Consider the following 13,311-nt stretch of genomic DNA (forward strand, 5'->3'; position numbering starts at 1 on the left):
ATGCTACAAAATGGGTCGCTAAATTGATGAAAAAAAAAGATCAAAACCTTCTTGAAGAAAATGATGTTACTGTATGACACATGTGGCGCTGGTCACCCATTTCTTAACAGAGTTTTTTGTTAATCCTGGATTTATCCCTATTCGTTGTATAATGTGCAAAGATTTTCTCCCATTCTGTTGGTTGCCTCTTTGTTGATTTGCTTTGCTGTTTAGAAGCTTCTTTGTCTAATGAAATCCAATTGGTTTATCTTGGTTTTGACTGCCTATGCTTTGGGGGACTTCTTAAGAAGTCTTTGCCTATGCATATCTTGTAGAGTGCTCCCTATGTTTTTCCCTAATAGATTGATGGTTTCTGTGTGCAGATTTAGGTCCTTGATCCATTTAGAGCTAATTTTTGTATAATATGAAAGATGGGGATTTTGTTTCTTACTTCTGGAAAGCAGATAACCAACTGTCCCAACAGCTTTTGTTGGAGAGACCAGCCTTTTTCCCTGGATTGCTTTCAGTTCTCTTGCTGATTAGTTGGCTGCATATGTGTGGGATCACTTATGGGGTTTCTATTCTGTTCCACTGATCTTTTCTGTTTTTGTACCAGTAACAGATTGTTTTCATTACCACTGCTCGGTAGTAGGTTTTGAGATGTGTTAAGTTCTCCCACTATTATTGTATTGGAGTCTGTATCTTCCTTTAAATTTGTTAATATTTGTTTCACATAGTGAGGTGCCCTGGCATTTGGTGCATATACATAATGTTATCATTATTACCTCTTGCAGAATGGGTCCCTTAACCGTTATGTTGTACTCTTATTCATCTCTTTTAATGCTTTTTCAGGTTGAAATCTATATTATCTGATATTAGAGTAGCTATACCAGCTCATTCTTCCTTTCATTATTCTTTTCCATTTTTTCACTTTCTGTTTCCACATATCTTTGTTGGTGAGATGCGTTTCTTCTAGGCAACAGGAAGATAGATCCTGTTTTTTTAATCTATTCTATTAATGTATGTCTTTTCATTGATGAGTTTAAGCCATTTGCGTTGAGGGTTAATATTGACAGTTGGTCCTATCATTTTAGCACTGGGTTTCTCATTGTTTGACTTAGGGTTCTTTTGAGATATTATTGAGTTATTCTCCACTTTTGCCTTTGTATTTGATCAGTGTTCTTTTTTTTCTGTCTGTAGCACATCCTGAAGCAACATTTGTAATGCTGTTCTGGTAGAGGCAAAGTCCTCAGGTTTTGATTGCTTTAGAAGGTTTTATTTCATTTTCAAGTGTAAATGAAAGATTTGCTGGGTATGTTATTCTGAGCTGGCAATTTTTTCTTTTAGGGTCTGGAATATGTCATTCCATTTTCTTCTGCCTTGTAGGGTCTTCTCTGAAAAGTCAGCTGTGAGTCTGATTGGGGTTCCTCTATAACTTATTTGGCATTTCTTACATGCATATTTAAGTATCTTTTCTTTATGTTCAACTAAGACAGTTTGATTATGTGATGTTGTGGTAATGATCACTTCTGGTCAAGTCTTTTCAGGATTCTCTGCACTTTCTGTTGGGTGTCCCCTTTCTCCATGTTGGGGAAGTTCTAAATTATTATTTCGTTGAATAAATATTTCAATACAGCTTCTTTTTCCATGCCTTCAGGAATTCCTATAACTTTTACATTTGACATTTTAATGCTGCCACTTAATTCTTGGGTGATTTTCTTAGTTTTAGTCAGTTCCTCTTCCAAATTTCTGATTGTGGGTTTTCACACTGGGTATCTTCTGAAAACCTAAAATTCTTTCTTCTGCTTCATTATTTCTATTATTGAGATGCCAATGAACTTTTGGTTTGGTCAGTTGTATTCTTTATTTCTAATAATTCAGTTTGATTTTGTTACAGTGCTTCTGTTTCCTGTGTAATGTATTTCTAAAATTTCTGCATCTGCTTTTTGTTTTTAAGGAGCTTTGATGTTTTACAATTCTTTATCCAGCAGTTCCTCGATGTCTCCATAGGCTAATTTTTGAGATTTAAATAGCCATTTGATACTATGGAGGGAAGTTGTTCGTAACTTCATTCATGATGCCTGTAACTCTTTTTTTGCCCATGACCATTGCAGTTCAGGTTAGCAAATTCTTCTCTTTAGCACAATGTTTTTAAATTTATTTATTTTTATTGGAAAGGCAGATAAGATTTACAGAGAGAAGGAGATACAGAAAGATCTTCCATCTTTTGGTTAGTTCACTCCCCCAAATGACCACAACAGCAGGAGCTAAACCAATGTCAAACCAGGAGTAAGGAGCCTCTTCCGGGTCTCCCATGTAAGTACAGGGTCCCAACGCTTTGGGCCATCCTCTGTTGCTCTTCCAGGTCACAGTCAAGGAGCTGGATGAGAAGTAGAGCAACCGGGACACAAACCGATACCCTGTTGGCAGCACACTGATTCTTTTTCCTCTTCTTGCCAGAACCTAGTAGCAGCTAGATCTGGAACGACCTAGACCTATTTTGGTTGAACCTTTGAGATGCCAAGTCAGATTTATTTTCCTGTTGGGACCAATGAAATGCATTGAGCCATAATTTGGCTTGCCCCTGGCTTAGTGCATGTGCAGCTGTTGTGTCCACTGCCCCCACAGTGGCTTTGCCACAGTACTCAAAACGGAGCCTGGTGTGGCACTGTTGTGGGGCTGGCCATGAAATCCATCCTACTCCCACACTTGTCCACTAGGACTCTGCCACTCAGGTTCTGCTCATGTTCAAACTAAAAAATCAGTATGACCAGCATTTCTGTGGCTTGATTCACCACCTGCATTTCTGGTGATGTCCCCTTCCCACCTGACCAAGCTCCGGTCATTGCTGGGTTATCTGTTTGCTGCAGCACCACTCTGCTGTGTCTGCTTCTTCCCCGTGTCCATGGATCCCCTGGTGTGTCTCTGCTGGTGGCCTGCCCACTCCTATTACTTGGGATCACACCCTCTCTGTTTCTCCTCCACTAAGCCTTCTCTGTCCACTTTAATGTGGTCCTCTCCCTGTTCCACCATCTTGCTCTCCAGATTCCTTACTTCTTGATAATATAATCATTGATCCCATGAAGCTTGTGTCTGTCAACAGAATTTGAATATACAAAATAGACTCGAAGGGTAGGCATTTGGTGCAGCAGTTAATTTGCTGCTTCCAAACACCATGTCTTATTTCAGAGGGCCTGCGTCTGAGTCCCAGTTCTGCCTTCCAGTTCCAACTTCCTGCTGATGCAGTCGCTGGGAAACAACAGGTTATGGCCTAGGTTCTTAGGTCCCTGCTACCAGTAGGAGATACCCATGTTGAGTTCCCAGTTCCCTGCTTCAACCTAGCCCATCCCAAGTCCTTCAGGTCTTTAGGGAGTGAGTCAGCAAATGGAAGGTCTGCTTTTTCTAAGTTTCTGTCTCTCCTGAAAAAAAGAAGTTAAAGATATTTCTAAATAGACCAGAACAGTGAAGGTAAACAGTTACATCAACCAAAATGAAAAGGTCACTATATTATGGAAACAATGTTCTTGGTGTCTTTGAACATATTTTATGGAAGTTTTTAAGACATTTACTTAGTGTTTTGAAAATGAAAATGTGTCTACCCACGCTTCTGTCAGACTGCATCCCATACCTGTTTCCAGGTGATACAAAGCTCCACACCATGAGCTGCAGGTTAAGGTTCAATAAAGACTAACAAACACTTGGTTCCTAAAGGCTGTCAGAACAGCTTTACTCCTTTTTTGAGCAGAGGACTTAAGAAGCTTCTGAAAATAAAGAACAGGAAATGTAATGAGAAGTTCAGATATGTCCAAATGCTCCAGTTCATCTAAAGTCATCGGGCTTTCCCTGTAGTTGTAGTTTCCTAGAAATAAGAATGGATTAAACTTGACCTCTTGTGAGTTAATATTGTTGGTAACTGGAAATACTAAAGCACAGAATGGACACCCAGTCATTTATTTCTTTATTTCACCTGCTTAAATCAGTCCATTGTGCTGAAGTAAACAGACAGGGGCTAATTTTTCTTTTTTATTTCCTTAAGGCTCTGCCTTTCAGTTTGTGATATTGATTGTTTGTTGGTTCACCAAAATACTACTCAACAGGCAGACTCTTAACAGTCTCCACTAGCGTATCTTGCTATGAGAAATACCATTCACTTCTGTGCAATTAAGTTATACACATTTTAGTAAAGCTACACTTAAGAGAGCAAAAAGAAAGTTTGATAACAAAGATTTTCTTGAAAGCCTTAAGCTTTTGCCTTTCATACCTTGTGCCCCCATTTCCCATTGCTTATTTGCTCCCTAAGTCAAATTATACTGATGCTTCTATAAATATCTATAATCTTTAGTAAGTAATATTAGTATTTGTAGTTATTGACATTCTAAATTGATATTAGTTGGGGTTTTGGGTCTTTAAGATAGGGTGTTTTCATGAACAGCCTTGATCAGTCAAAGGTTAATTCAGATGATCAATCATATTAAAATCTTGTCTATATAACACCCTCTATGCAAATATCAACTGAATGAATTATTGAAAATTGTTCTTAATATGACCACAATGTCAACTCCAAGTATCATGTCACTCCACTATGAATGTTTCCTTATCATAGTCTATTCCAGGCTCCTTCATTCCTGCAGCCATTCTTTGAAGTTCTCACTTTGTTCATCACATCTACCCTGTTCTCTCAACCTTCTCCCCTCTATTTCTGAAATTGAAATCATCCAGTCATCACAGTATTCTTAGCACTGAGCTGTTTGCATTGATCAGATGAAGAAATAGAAATAGGCACGTAAAAGGCCATCCATTATTTAATTAGGGGTAATGTGTTAATTTATAATGGTATGATACAAATTGTGATTACAGGAAATAAAGTCAAGAAGGCCTGCAGGGAGAAAGGGGGTTTATATTGAGCTTTAACACATGGATGGCATTTCAGTGTGGTGCAGGAAAGAAACTGGTATTGCAAATGACAGGTGTATATGATAGTTTGAGATTGGGGAGATGTATTGGGCAGAAAAAAAAAAATGAAGGCTGTGCCTCTAGAAGAATGTAATGTCAGAAGTTTGGGGAGAGACAGATGACAGGAAGGTGGCCTGAGAGACGTGTCTTGTTATTTGCCCAGCATTTTACATGAGCCCAAGCAAATATTTGTCTGTATCAAATTTGGCCTTGTTCTAGACCTTGATACTGCTCCTATAAAGCAAAGAGATCAGGAGAAGCCTTTGCAGGTGAACAGCAGTGCTTGCCTTGGGAACGTGAGTCCAAGGGGGAGCGTGTTAATCATCTGCTGGTCAGTAGTAGATGCTGTGCAAGTGCTGGAATAAAATGACAAATGGTATACAGTGTAGCAAGGAAAGCAGACACAGCAGGTGTCATTTGCTACATCTCTATTTACTGAAAATCTGCCATGACACAGTATGCTACACTGGGGTCACAACCCTAACAGATGAAAATCCTTGCCACCCAAGCCAGTGTTTTACCTGTAAGTAAAATGCCTCTGTGAGCTACATAATGGGGCGGGGGAGGTATAAGCCAAAGGTGAGGAATAGGAGAAAGACATATACTGAACGGTTGCACTTTTTAAATGACAACCTCACAGAACATTGAAAGGAGGCAGGAAAGGGAAAAGCAGTGACTATGTGGAGGGAGAGTGCAAAGAGCCCTGAGGCGGTGTGTCTGGTATCCTAAAGGAACCGTAAGGCAGTTAGTGTTTCTGAAAGAAAGTAACTGGGAGAGTGCATGAGATTAGAGAAAGTAACGAGACCTCGTAAACCATTGTTAGCCTTTTGGCTTTTACACTAAGTGAAATAGGGGACCATTAAACAGAGGGAGTGACATGAAATAGAGCCATTAAGCAGAGGGAGTGACTTACCATTTAACAGGATAACTCTGCCATGTGAGATAAGCATAGGCATTGATGGACATGGGTAGATTCTGGGAGACCAGTTAAGATAATGCGGAGGTTATCCAGATGGCAGTGCCTTCCGAGAGTATGAGCAATGAAGTTAGGAAAGGTCAGATTTAGTGTATACACAAAGAGCGTTCCTAACACTTGTAGTGAGAGATTTGCTGGACAATAAATGTTGATACACAATAAATAAAAGGCACATATTTAAAAATATACAGTGTATGTCCATAAGCTGCCACCACAATTGACGTCATTAACATTTTGACTTCCTACAATTCTGCTCTTTTATTATCTCTCCCTTCTATCCTTCTTTAACTAAACTCTCTCTCCTGTCACTAATGACCTCTGACTTTCTGAAGTTTTAGATACCACAACCTGTTTATCCATTTGTTTATTGATGCACCGTTTGAGTTTTTCCAGTTCAGGGCCATTACAAATAAAGCTAATATCAATATTTGTGTTCAAGTCTTTGTGTTTAGCCTATTCTTTCCTTTTTCTTGGGTACATACCTAGGAGTGGAATGGCTGGATTGTGCAGTTGGTTTATGCTTCATTTTTAAGGAAACAGCCAGGCTGTTTTCCAAAATATTTTTTCCTATGTGATTGTGATATACTGAGTGTTGTAATTTTTGCCATTCTACTATATGTAGACTTATCTCACTGTGTCTTAAATTTGCATATCAGCTAGTGAGGTTAGCATCTCTATATGTGCCTATCTTATGTGCCTATATTTCCATTTATGAAGTATCTATTCAAAAATTTTACCTGTTTTTAATATCCTATTATTAAGTTTTGAGGGTATTTGTATGTTTTAAATATGTTCTCTGTCATGTATGGGATTTTCAGGTGCTTCTCCCAATCTCTGATTTGCCATTTCATTTTCTTAGTTGTAGCCTTTGAAGAGCAAATTATTCTCTTATTTTGACAAAGTCCAACTTACCAATTTTGTTTCTTTACAAATGAAACATAGTAAATCTGTCAACCAAAAATCACAGAGATGTTCTCCTACATTCCCTTGGAGTAGTTTTATAATTTTAGATTTTAAATTTAAGCCTTAGCTCTATTTTGAATTAGTTTTTATGTATGGTATGAAGTTTAGGTCAAAAATCACTTCTTTTTTTGCATTTTCATACCAAATTGTTCTTACATCGGTTATTTAAAGCAATCCTGTCTCAACTGACTGGATGTAATACTTACTTTGAAAGTAATTTGTCCAGGGCCAGCATTGTGGCAGAGTAGGTTAAGCCATTACCTGCCTTACTGGCATACCATATGAGCACCAATTCAAGTTCCAACAGCTCCACTTCCCGTCCAGCTCCTTACTAATGCACCAGGAAGATGGACAAATGCTTGACCCCCTGCTACTCCCATGGGACACTCAGAATCCAGACGGATCCAGGATCCTGGCTTTGGCCTGGCTCTGTTGGTGGCCATTTGAGGAGTGAACCAGCGATAGGTGAAAGATTTCTCTCTCTCTCTCTCTTTCTCTCTCTCTCTCTCTCTCTCTCTCTCTCCTTCCCCTCCTTACCCCCATAACTCTGCCCTTCAAATAACTGAAAAGAAATCTTTAAAAATCCAGGAAATAAGCTGTCAGTATATGTGTGGTTGTGTTTCTGGATTCTGGATTATTGATCTGTTTATATCACTGCCACATTATCTTGATTACAACAGCTGTGGAATATCTTGAACTGATGTAGCATTCACCCACCAATTTGTTCTTTTCAAAATTGACTTGGCTTTGTAAACTTCTTTACGTTTCCACATAAATTTTAGAGTCAACTTGTCAATATCTGTGGCAAAGCCTGTTTGAATGCCAATTAATTCAGCACTGAATCCACAGATTTTCTGGGAAAAATTGGCTGGACAGTAATGTTTAGGCATCTAACTCATCAGTATAATGCAGCTCTCCACTTATGTACATCCCCTTTATTTTTTCTTGGTAATATTTTCTAGTGTTGACTGTATAAATCTTGAACATACTGGTTGATTCATTCTTTCCTATTTCATATGTAAGTATGTTATGTTTAAACTTCAATTTATACCTCTTTGTTGCTGCTTTATGCTGCTTCTTGTTGTTTGTTGATGGTATTGTCACACAGCCTTTCCAAACTCATTTGTTAGTTTTAATAGCTTTTTGTAGATTCCATCAGATTTTCTATAAAGAAAGTAATGCAAATGAAAGTTTATTTTTACCTTCACAATCTGCATTCCTTTTATTTCTTACCTTATTGAACTGACTAGAATTTCCAATACAGTGTTGAACAAAACCAGTAAAAGTGGATGTTCTGCCTTGTTCTTCCTTTTAAACAAGTGCATAAGAAATCACCAGCCTTTCACCATTATGGATGATGTTATCACAGTTTTTTTTTTGCCAGTGCACTTTATCAGGTCTTCTTCTTCATTTCCTACTTTGCAGAGACTTTTCATCAGGAATAGATGATAGATTTTTGAATGATTTTTGTATCTATTAAATACAGTCGGCTCCCTGTATCACCAGGTTCTACATTCATAGATGCAGTCAAGGGTAAGCCAAAGTTTTTCAGTTGAAAAGAAAATAAAAAACAACTTTGCTGAACATATGTAGTTTTTTTCTTGGCAATATTCCCTGAACAATGCAACCATTGACACAGAATTTACATTATTAGATATTACAAGTGTTTAAAGATGATTTGAAGTATGTAGGAGAATTACAACACCTATTTCATTGACTATGGAGGGAGCTGAATATTCTCAAATTTTTGCTATTTATAGTGTTCTTGGAATGAGTCTTTATAAAATTCATTAATATTTTTAATTGCATGTATTTTTCTAATGCTAAACTAATCATGTTTTCCTGGGATGAACCACATTCAGCAGTTGTTATGTCACCTTCTTATATGTTGTTAAATCTTATTTGCTAAAATGTGGTTTAGAATCTTTTGCATTCTATTAATGAGGAAGATGAGTCTATTGTTTTCTTCCCTCGTAGTATCTTTAGTTTTGGTTATAGGAAAATGCTGGCCTCCTGGGATGAGGTAGAGAGTATTACCCTCCCTAGTTCTCTGAATACTTTGGTAGATTTCATATTACTTTTTTTGTAATTTCTGTTTTCTACTGAAAAATTCTTCTGTATATAGTGAGATATTTAATTTGTGGTTTCTTTTAACATACTTGTAATTGTGAATTTCAAGTCTTTGTCTAGTAAGTCCAGTGTCTGGACTTCACCAAGGACTGTTTCTACTCATTGCTCGCTGCTCATCACTCCCTTGCTGAGGCTTGGAGCTGGGGCCCTTTGCAGGATCTTCACATTCCCTCTGAATATCTTCCCAATCACTCTCTTTGTGGACCCTGGCCACCTTGATCTCCTAAGACTCAGCTCTCACTGGGTCACTTTTCAATGCTGTAGCCTGAAAAAGCTCAAAGCAGTAAGCTGGGTGACCTTTGCACTCCTCTTATTTCCCATCTTGCATGGATCACTGTCTGTTATTGCCTTGGGTTTAGTATCTCCAGAATGACTGTTTTGTATATTTTACCTAGGTTTTTTGGTTGTTATAGGTGAAAAGACAGATCTGGTCCATGTTGTTCCAACATGGCTGCAACAGAAGTCTCTAAGACCATATAGAGATGAGATGCACAAGAAAAGAAAGACCTAGACCTAAATGCTTCATTAGATCTTTGATTTTGCCTGGCCACTAGAGGAAGGTCTCTTCCTTTCATTTCCCCTAAACCGTACGAGGTCTGCTGAAAAGCTGCTGTGATAATACATACATCCTGTGTGCCTTTTCAGGAGCTAAGGCACAAAGGGGTGAAAGTACGTGGGATACCTGTGGACATGCTTCTGTGGTTGTGTTCTTTGTGCACGTGTGTTTAATTTTATGTTTTATGTATATATATGGCATATATATACACACATGTGTGTATTTGTGTCATATATGTGAATCCACAGAGAAGAATAGAGATTTCTGACTTGTCTTGAAAAAGGATGCAAAGTCTCAGGCTGGAGCTGCACATTGTCTCCTGGGATTGCCCCCTGGAGTGGAGGCCATAGACTGCTCACCTCCTCAGCTTGCCCCAGCCTGTCACGTTAGTGTCTCTGTTCTGCTACCCTGGGCTTGTTTCCCTTCTTCACTTTATCATGCTGATATCCACAGAGCTGGAGTCTTTACTTCAAAGGTTCAATAGGTTTACTTCAATAGTCTTTACTTCAATAGGTTCCTCGAAGATAAGACTGAAGAATGGACTTTAGACAGATGAAGACTGAATTATCAGGGCTTCCTCTTGGAGCTTGAGCTTTCCTTTTCTGTTTCTTTCTAAATGTAATTTCTTTGTTCTTTTCTCTCAGTCATCTCTGATCTTTTTATTCTCACCCATCTGACTTCATTTTACTTACTTATGCAAGTAATAATCTGCTGGGCTACCAGGATATGGCAGGCCTGGAGGCTACAGTGCACACCCAGGGTGTCAGCAGGATTGGTTTCTGATAAGCCATCTCCCAGGTTTGCAGGTGGCCACCTATTCTCACACTGCCCTCATTTGACTTCTTCTCCATGTGTACACAGAGAGAAACAGTGCAAGCAAACTTGGTATGCCTTCTTCCTTCTCCAGGGATGCCAGTCTATCAGATTGGGGTCCCATTTCATGACCTCATTCAACTAAATGACCATCATAAGAGACCCTGTCTGCACATACAATCGTGTTGGAGTTAAGACTTGCAATGTATGAATTTGGGCTGGGGGTGGGAGGGTACAATTTCATCCTTTAGAATCTCTATTCAGTCTTACTACCTGACTTTATGATTTGTACATCTTTTTTTAGCTTATTTTTGGTGTTTTCTGTTATTTCTGGATAAGCTAGAGGAAAGAGAATTACCTTCCTTTCTTTCCCTTTTGAATTGTTTTTGTGTTTTCTTTCTCCTAAAGTAATTGTACTACTACATCCCCATCCACAAAACATTTGTTTTATGAGTTACTATCACTTAGAAAACTGCATTGATCTGTTCAGTAGGCAATGCGGCTTTCTCATAGATCATGATGTCACAGCTTGCTAATACAAAAACTTCATCACTTCTTTCTCTATTAAGAAATATCCTGTGGGCCCCGGCGGCGTGGCCTAGCGGCTAAAAGTCCTCACCTTGAACGCCCCAGGATCCCATATGGGCGCCGGTTCTAATCCCGGCAGCTCCATTTCCCATCCAGCTCCCTGCTTGTGGCCTGGGAAGGCAGTCGAGGATGGCCCAAGGACTTGGGACCCTGCACCCGCGTGGGAGACCTGGAGGAGGTTCCAGGTTCCCGGCTTCAGATCGGCGCGCACCGGCCAGTTGCGGCTCACTAGGGAAGTGAATCATCAAACGGAAGATCTTCCTCTCTGTCTCTCCTCCTCTCTGTATATCTGACTGTAATAAAGTGAATAAATCTTTAAAAAAAAAAAAAGAAATATCCTGTACTTGTCCAGAGATGTGCGTGTTTGTGTATGTGTTCATGTTTGTGTGAGTGTGTTTGTGTCCCCACCTACATTTCTAAAGCTTTCTGGTTTTTCCCGACACTGAATATTCTGGCAAAGTTCGTTGTATTATTGTGCCCACCCCACCTAAAGGTTTATCTTTACATTAGTTTAAGCAGCTTTGTGTTTCACACCCCCATATAGAATCATTCATATTGTCCTGCTGACTGCTTTTCTTTCTTGAACCTACTATTTATCCTCCTTTCTGTTCCCATTGCCACTTCCTGAGATCAAAACCCTGTTGTATGCTCTTAAAACAGCTTTCTAACTTGCTCCTGTCTCTGTTCTTACCATCCTGTAGTTCTGAAATAGGCAAAGAACAGAGCCAGGAGGACCGTGGGCACAAACTGGACACACAGGGTAAGAAGAATGAACAAACAAGCCGAAAAGTCACCCTAATAGAGGTAAGAGGAAGTTACATCATTCAGTCAACAGGAAAATATGTAGGGATGCGTGGACAACAATGACAGGTGCAAAAGAGAGATGTGAAATACAGACTGACAAGTACCCTTGGGATCGACACCCAGGAGGCCTGGGAGATTCCTAGAAGCATAAAGCACATGGTCTCCAGCCTGAAGAGAAAAGTGCTTCAGAATAATTTTATTCTATAACATAAGGGGGGAAAAACAGGACTTTAAACTTCAAGGGAAAAAATTGGGCAACAACTAGTGAGAAACAGAGGACAGTAGGTACAAAGTAAAGATGAGTAGTGAGAGGGGGAAGGAAAAGGAGCCATTACATGAGGAAATGCATGGGATGAGAATTCAAAACAAGGCAAGTCAGGGAGGAAATGTGGCTGAAAACCCATTTTATGATAAGGACTGGAGATATGAGAAAACAGGGAAATACTTCCAGAAGGCCTTGTTTTGTTACGTTGAAATGAAATTTATTGTATTACAAGTGGAATGTTGCAGCCCAATTCACATCCATATTTATTAATTTGCCACTGTGTAAGAACTGAGTTCCAAATTTTCACCAATATTCTTTTAGGTTTAAATGGGAAGGAAAGAGGGGGAAAAAGGAACAAAGCAAAGAAATAAAGAAATCTGATTGCACACAAGGCATATAGGTGAGCAGTTAATATAGTCATGGGTAAAGGAACAACTCTGTAGCCTTGACATCAGGGTCAGAAAACTTTTGATATAGAATTTTAGACTTTTATAAATAGAAGCTATAAAATCACACATGTAGAAAAGGAAAAGAAAACCTGGCATGAGGGAGAATGTCACATGAAGAATTACTATTGGGGCCTGGTGGCGTAGCCTAGCGGCTAAAGTCCTCACCTTGAACGCCCCGGGATCCCATATGGGCGCCGGTTCTAATCCCGGCAGCTCCACTTCCCATCCAGCTCCCTGCTTGTGGCCTGGGAAAGCAGTCAAGGACGGCCCCATGCGTTGGGACCCTGCACCCACGTGGGAGACCCGGAAGAGGTTCCTGGTACCCGGCTTCAGATCGGCGCGCACCAGCCCGTTGCGGCTCACTTGGGGAGTGAATCATCGGATGGAAGATCTTCCTCTCTGTCTCTCCTCCTCTCTGTATATCTGACTTTGTAATAAAATAAATAAATCTTTAAAAAAAAAAGAATTACTATCTTTAGGATACAAAGGTAGCCAGCATTATAGATAGTTCAGCGAGCGTGGCTGGATCAGGTTTGAGCTGCTCATTTCTGTCTGTCTCCCTATGATTGTTCCTGGGAAGACAGCAGAAGGTTGCACAAGGGCTTGAGTTCCTGTTATCCACATGGAGATCCAGATATAGTTCTTGGCTCCTGGCATCATCCTGTCCAAGCCCTGCCTGTTTCTGCCATTTTTATTCTACAAGTGAACCAAAAGATATTCTCTCAATCTCTCTGTCACACTCTCCTCCAAATAAATAAATAAATACATCTTTTATTAAAAAGCTCTAAGAACTTAACAAGGAAAAAAACATACTAGTAGACAAGGTAGCAAAAGA

General features: G+C 39.5%; 1 protein-coding gene across 1 annotated transcript in view; it reads left to right on the top strand.

Annotated features, from left to right (window-relative positions):
* Window positions 1-13,311, top strand: part of AHI1 (Abelson helper integration site 1) — a 193,350-nt gene that overhangs the window by 178,677 nt on the left and 1,362 nt on the right. The window contains exon 25 of the mRNA XM_012927595.2: window positions 11,660-11,762. Within this exon, the coding sequence (XP_012783049.2) occupies window positions 11,660-11,762 (103 nt within the window). The remainder of the gene's footprint in view (window positions 1-11,659; window positions 11,763-13,311) is intronic.

The sequence above is a fragment of the Ochotona princeps genome, chromosome 1 (genome assembly GCF_030435755.1).
Source record: "Ochotona princeps isolate mOchPri1 chromosome 1, mOchPri1.hap1, whole genome shotgun sequence".
Classification (NCBI taxonomy): domain Eukaryota; kingdom Metazoa; phylum Chordata; class Mammalia; order Lagomorpha; family Ochotonidae; genus Ochotona; species Ochotona princeps.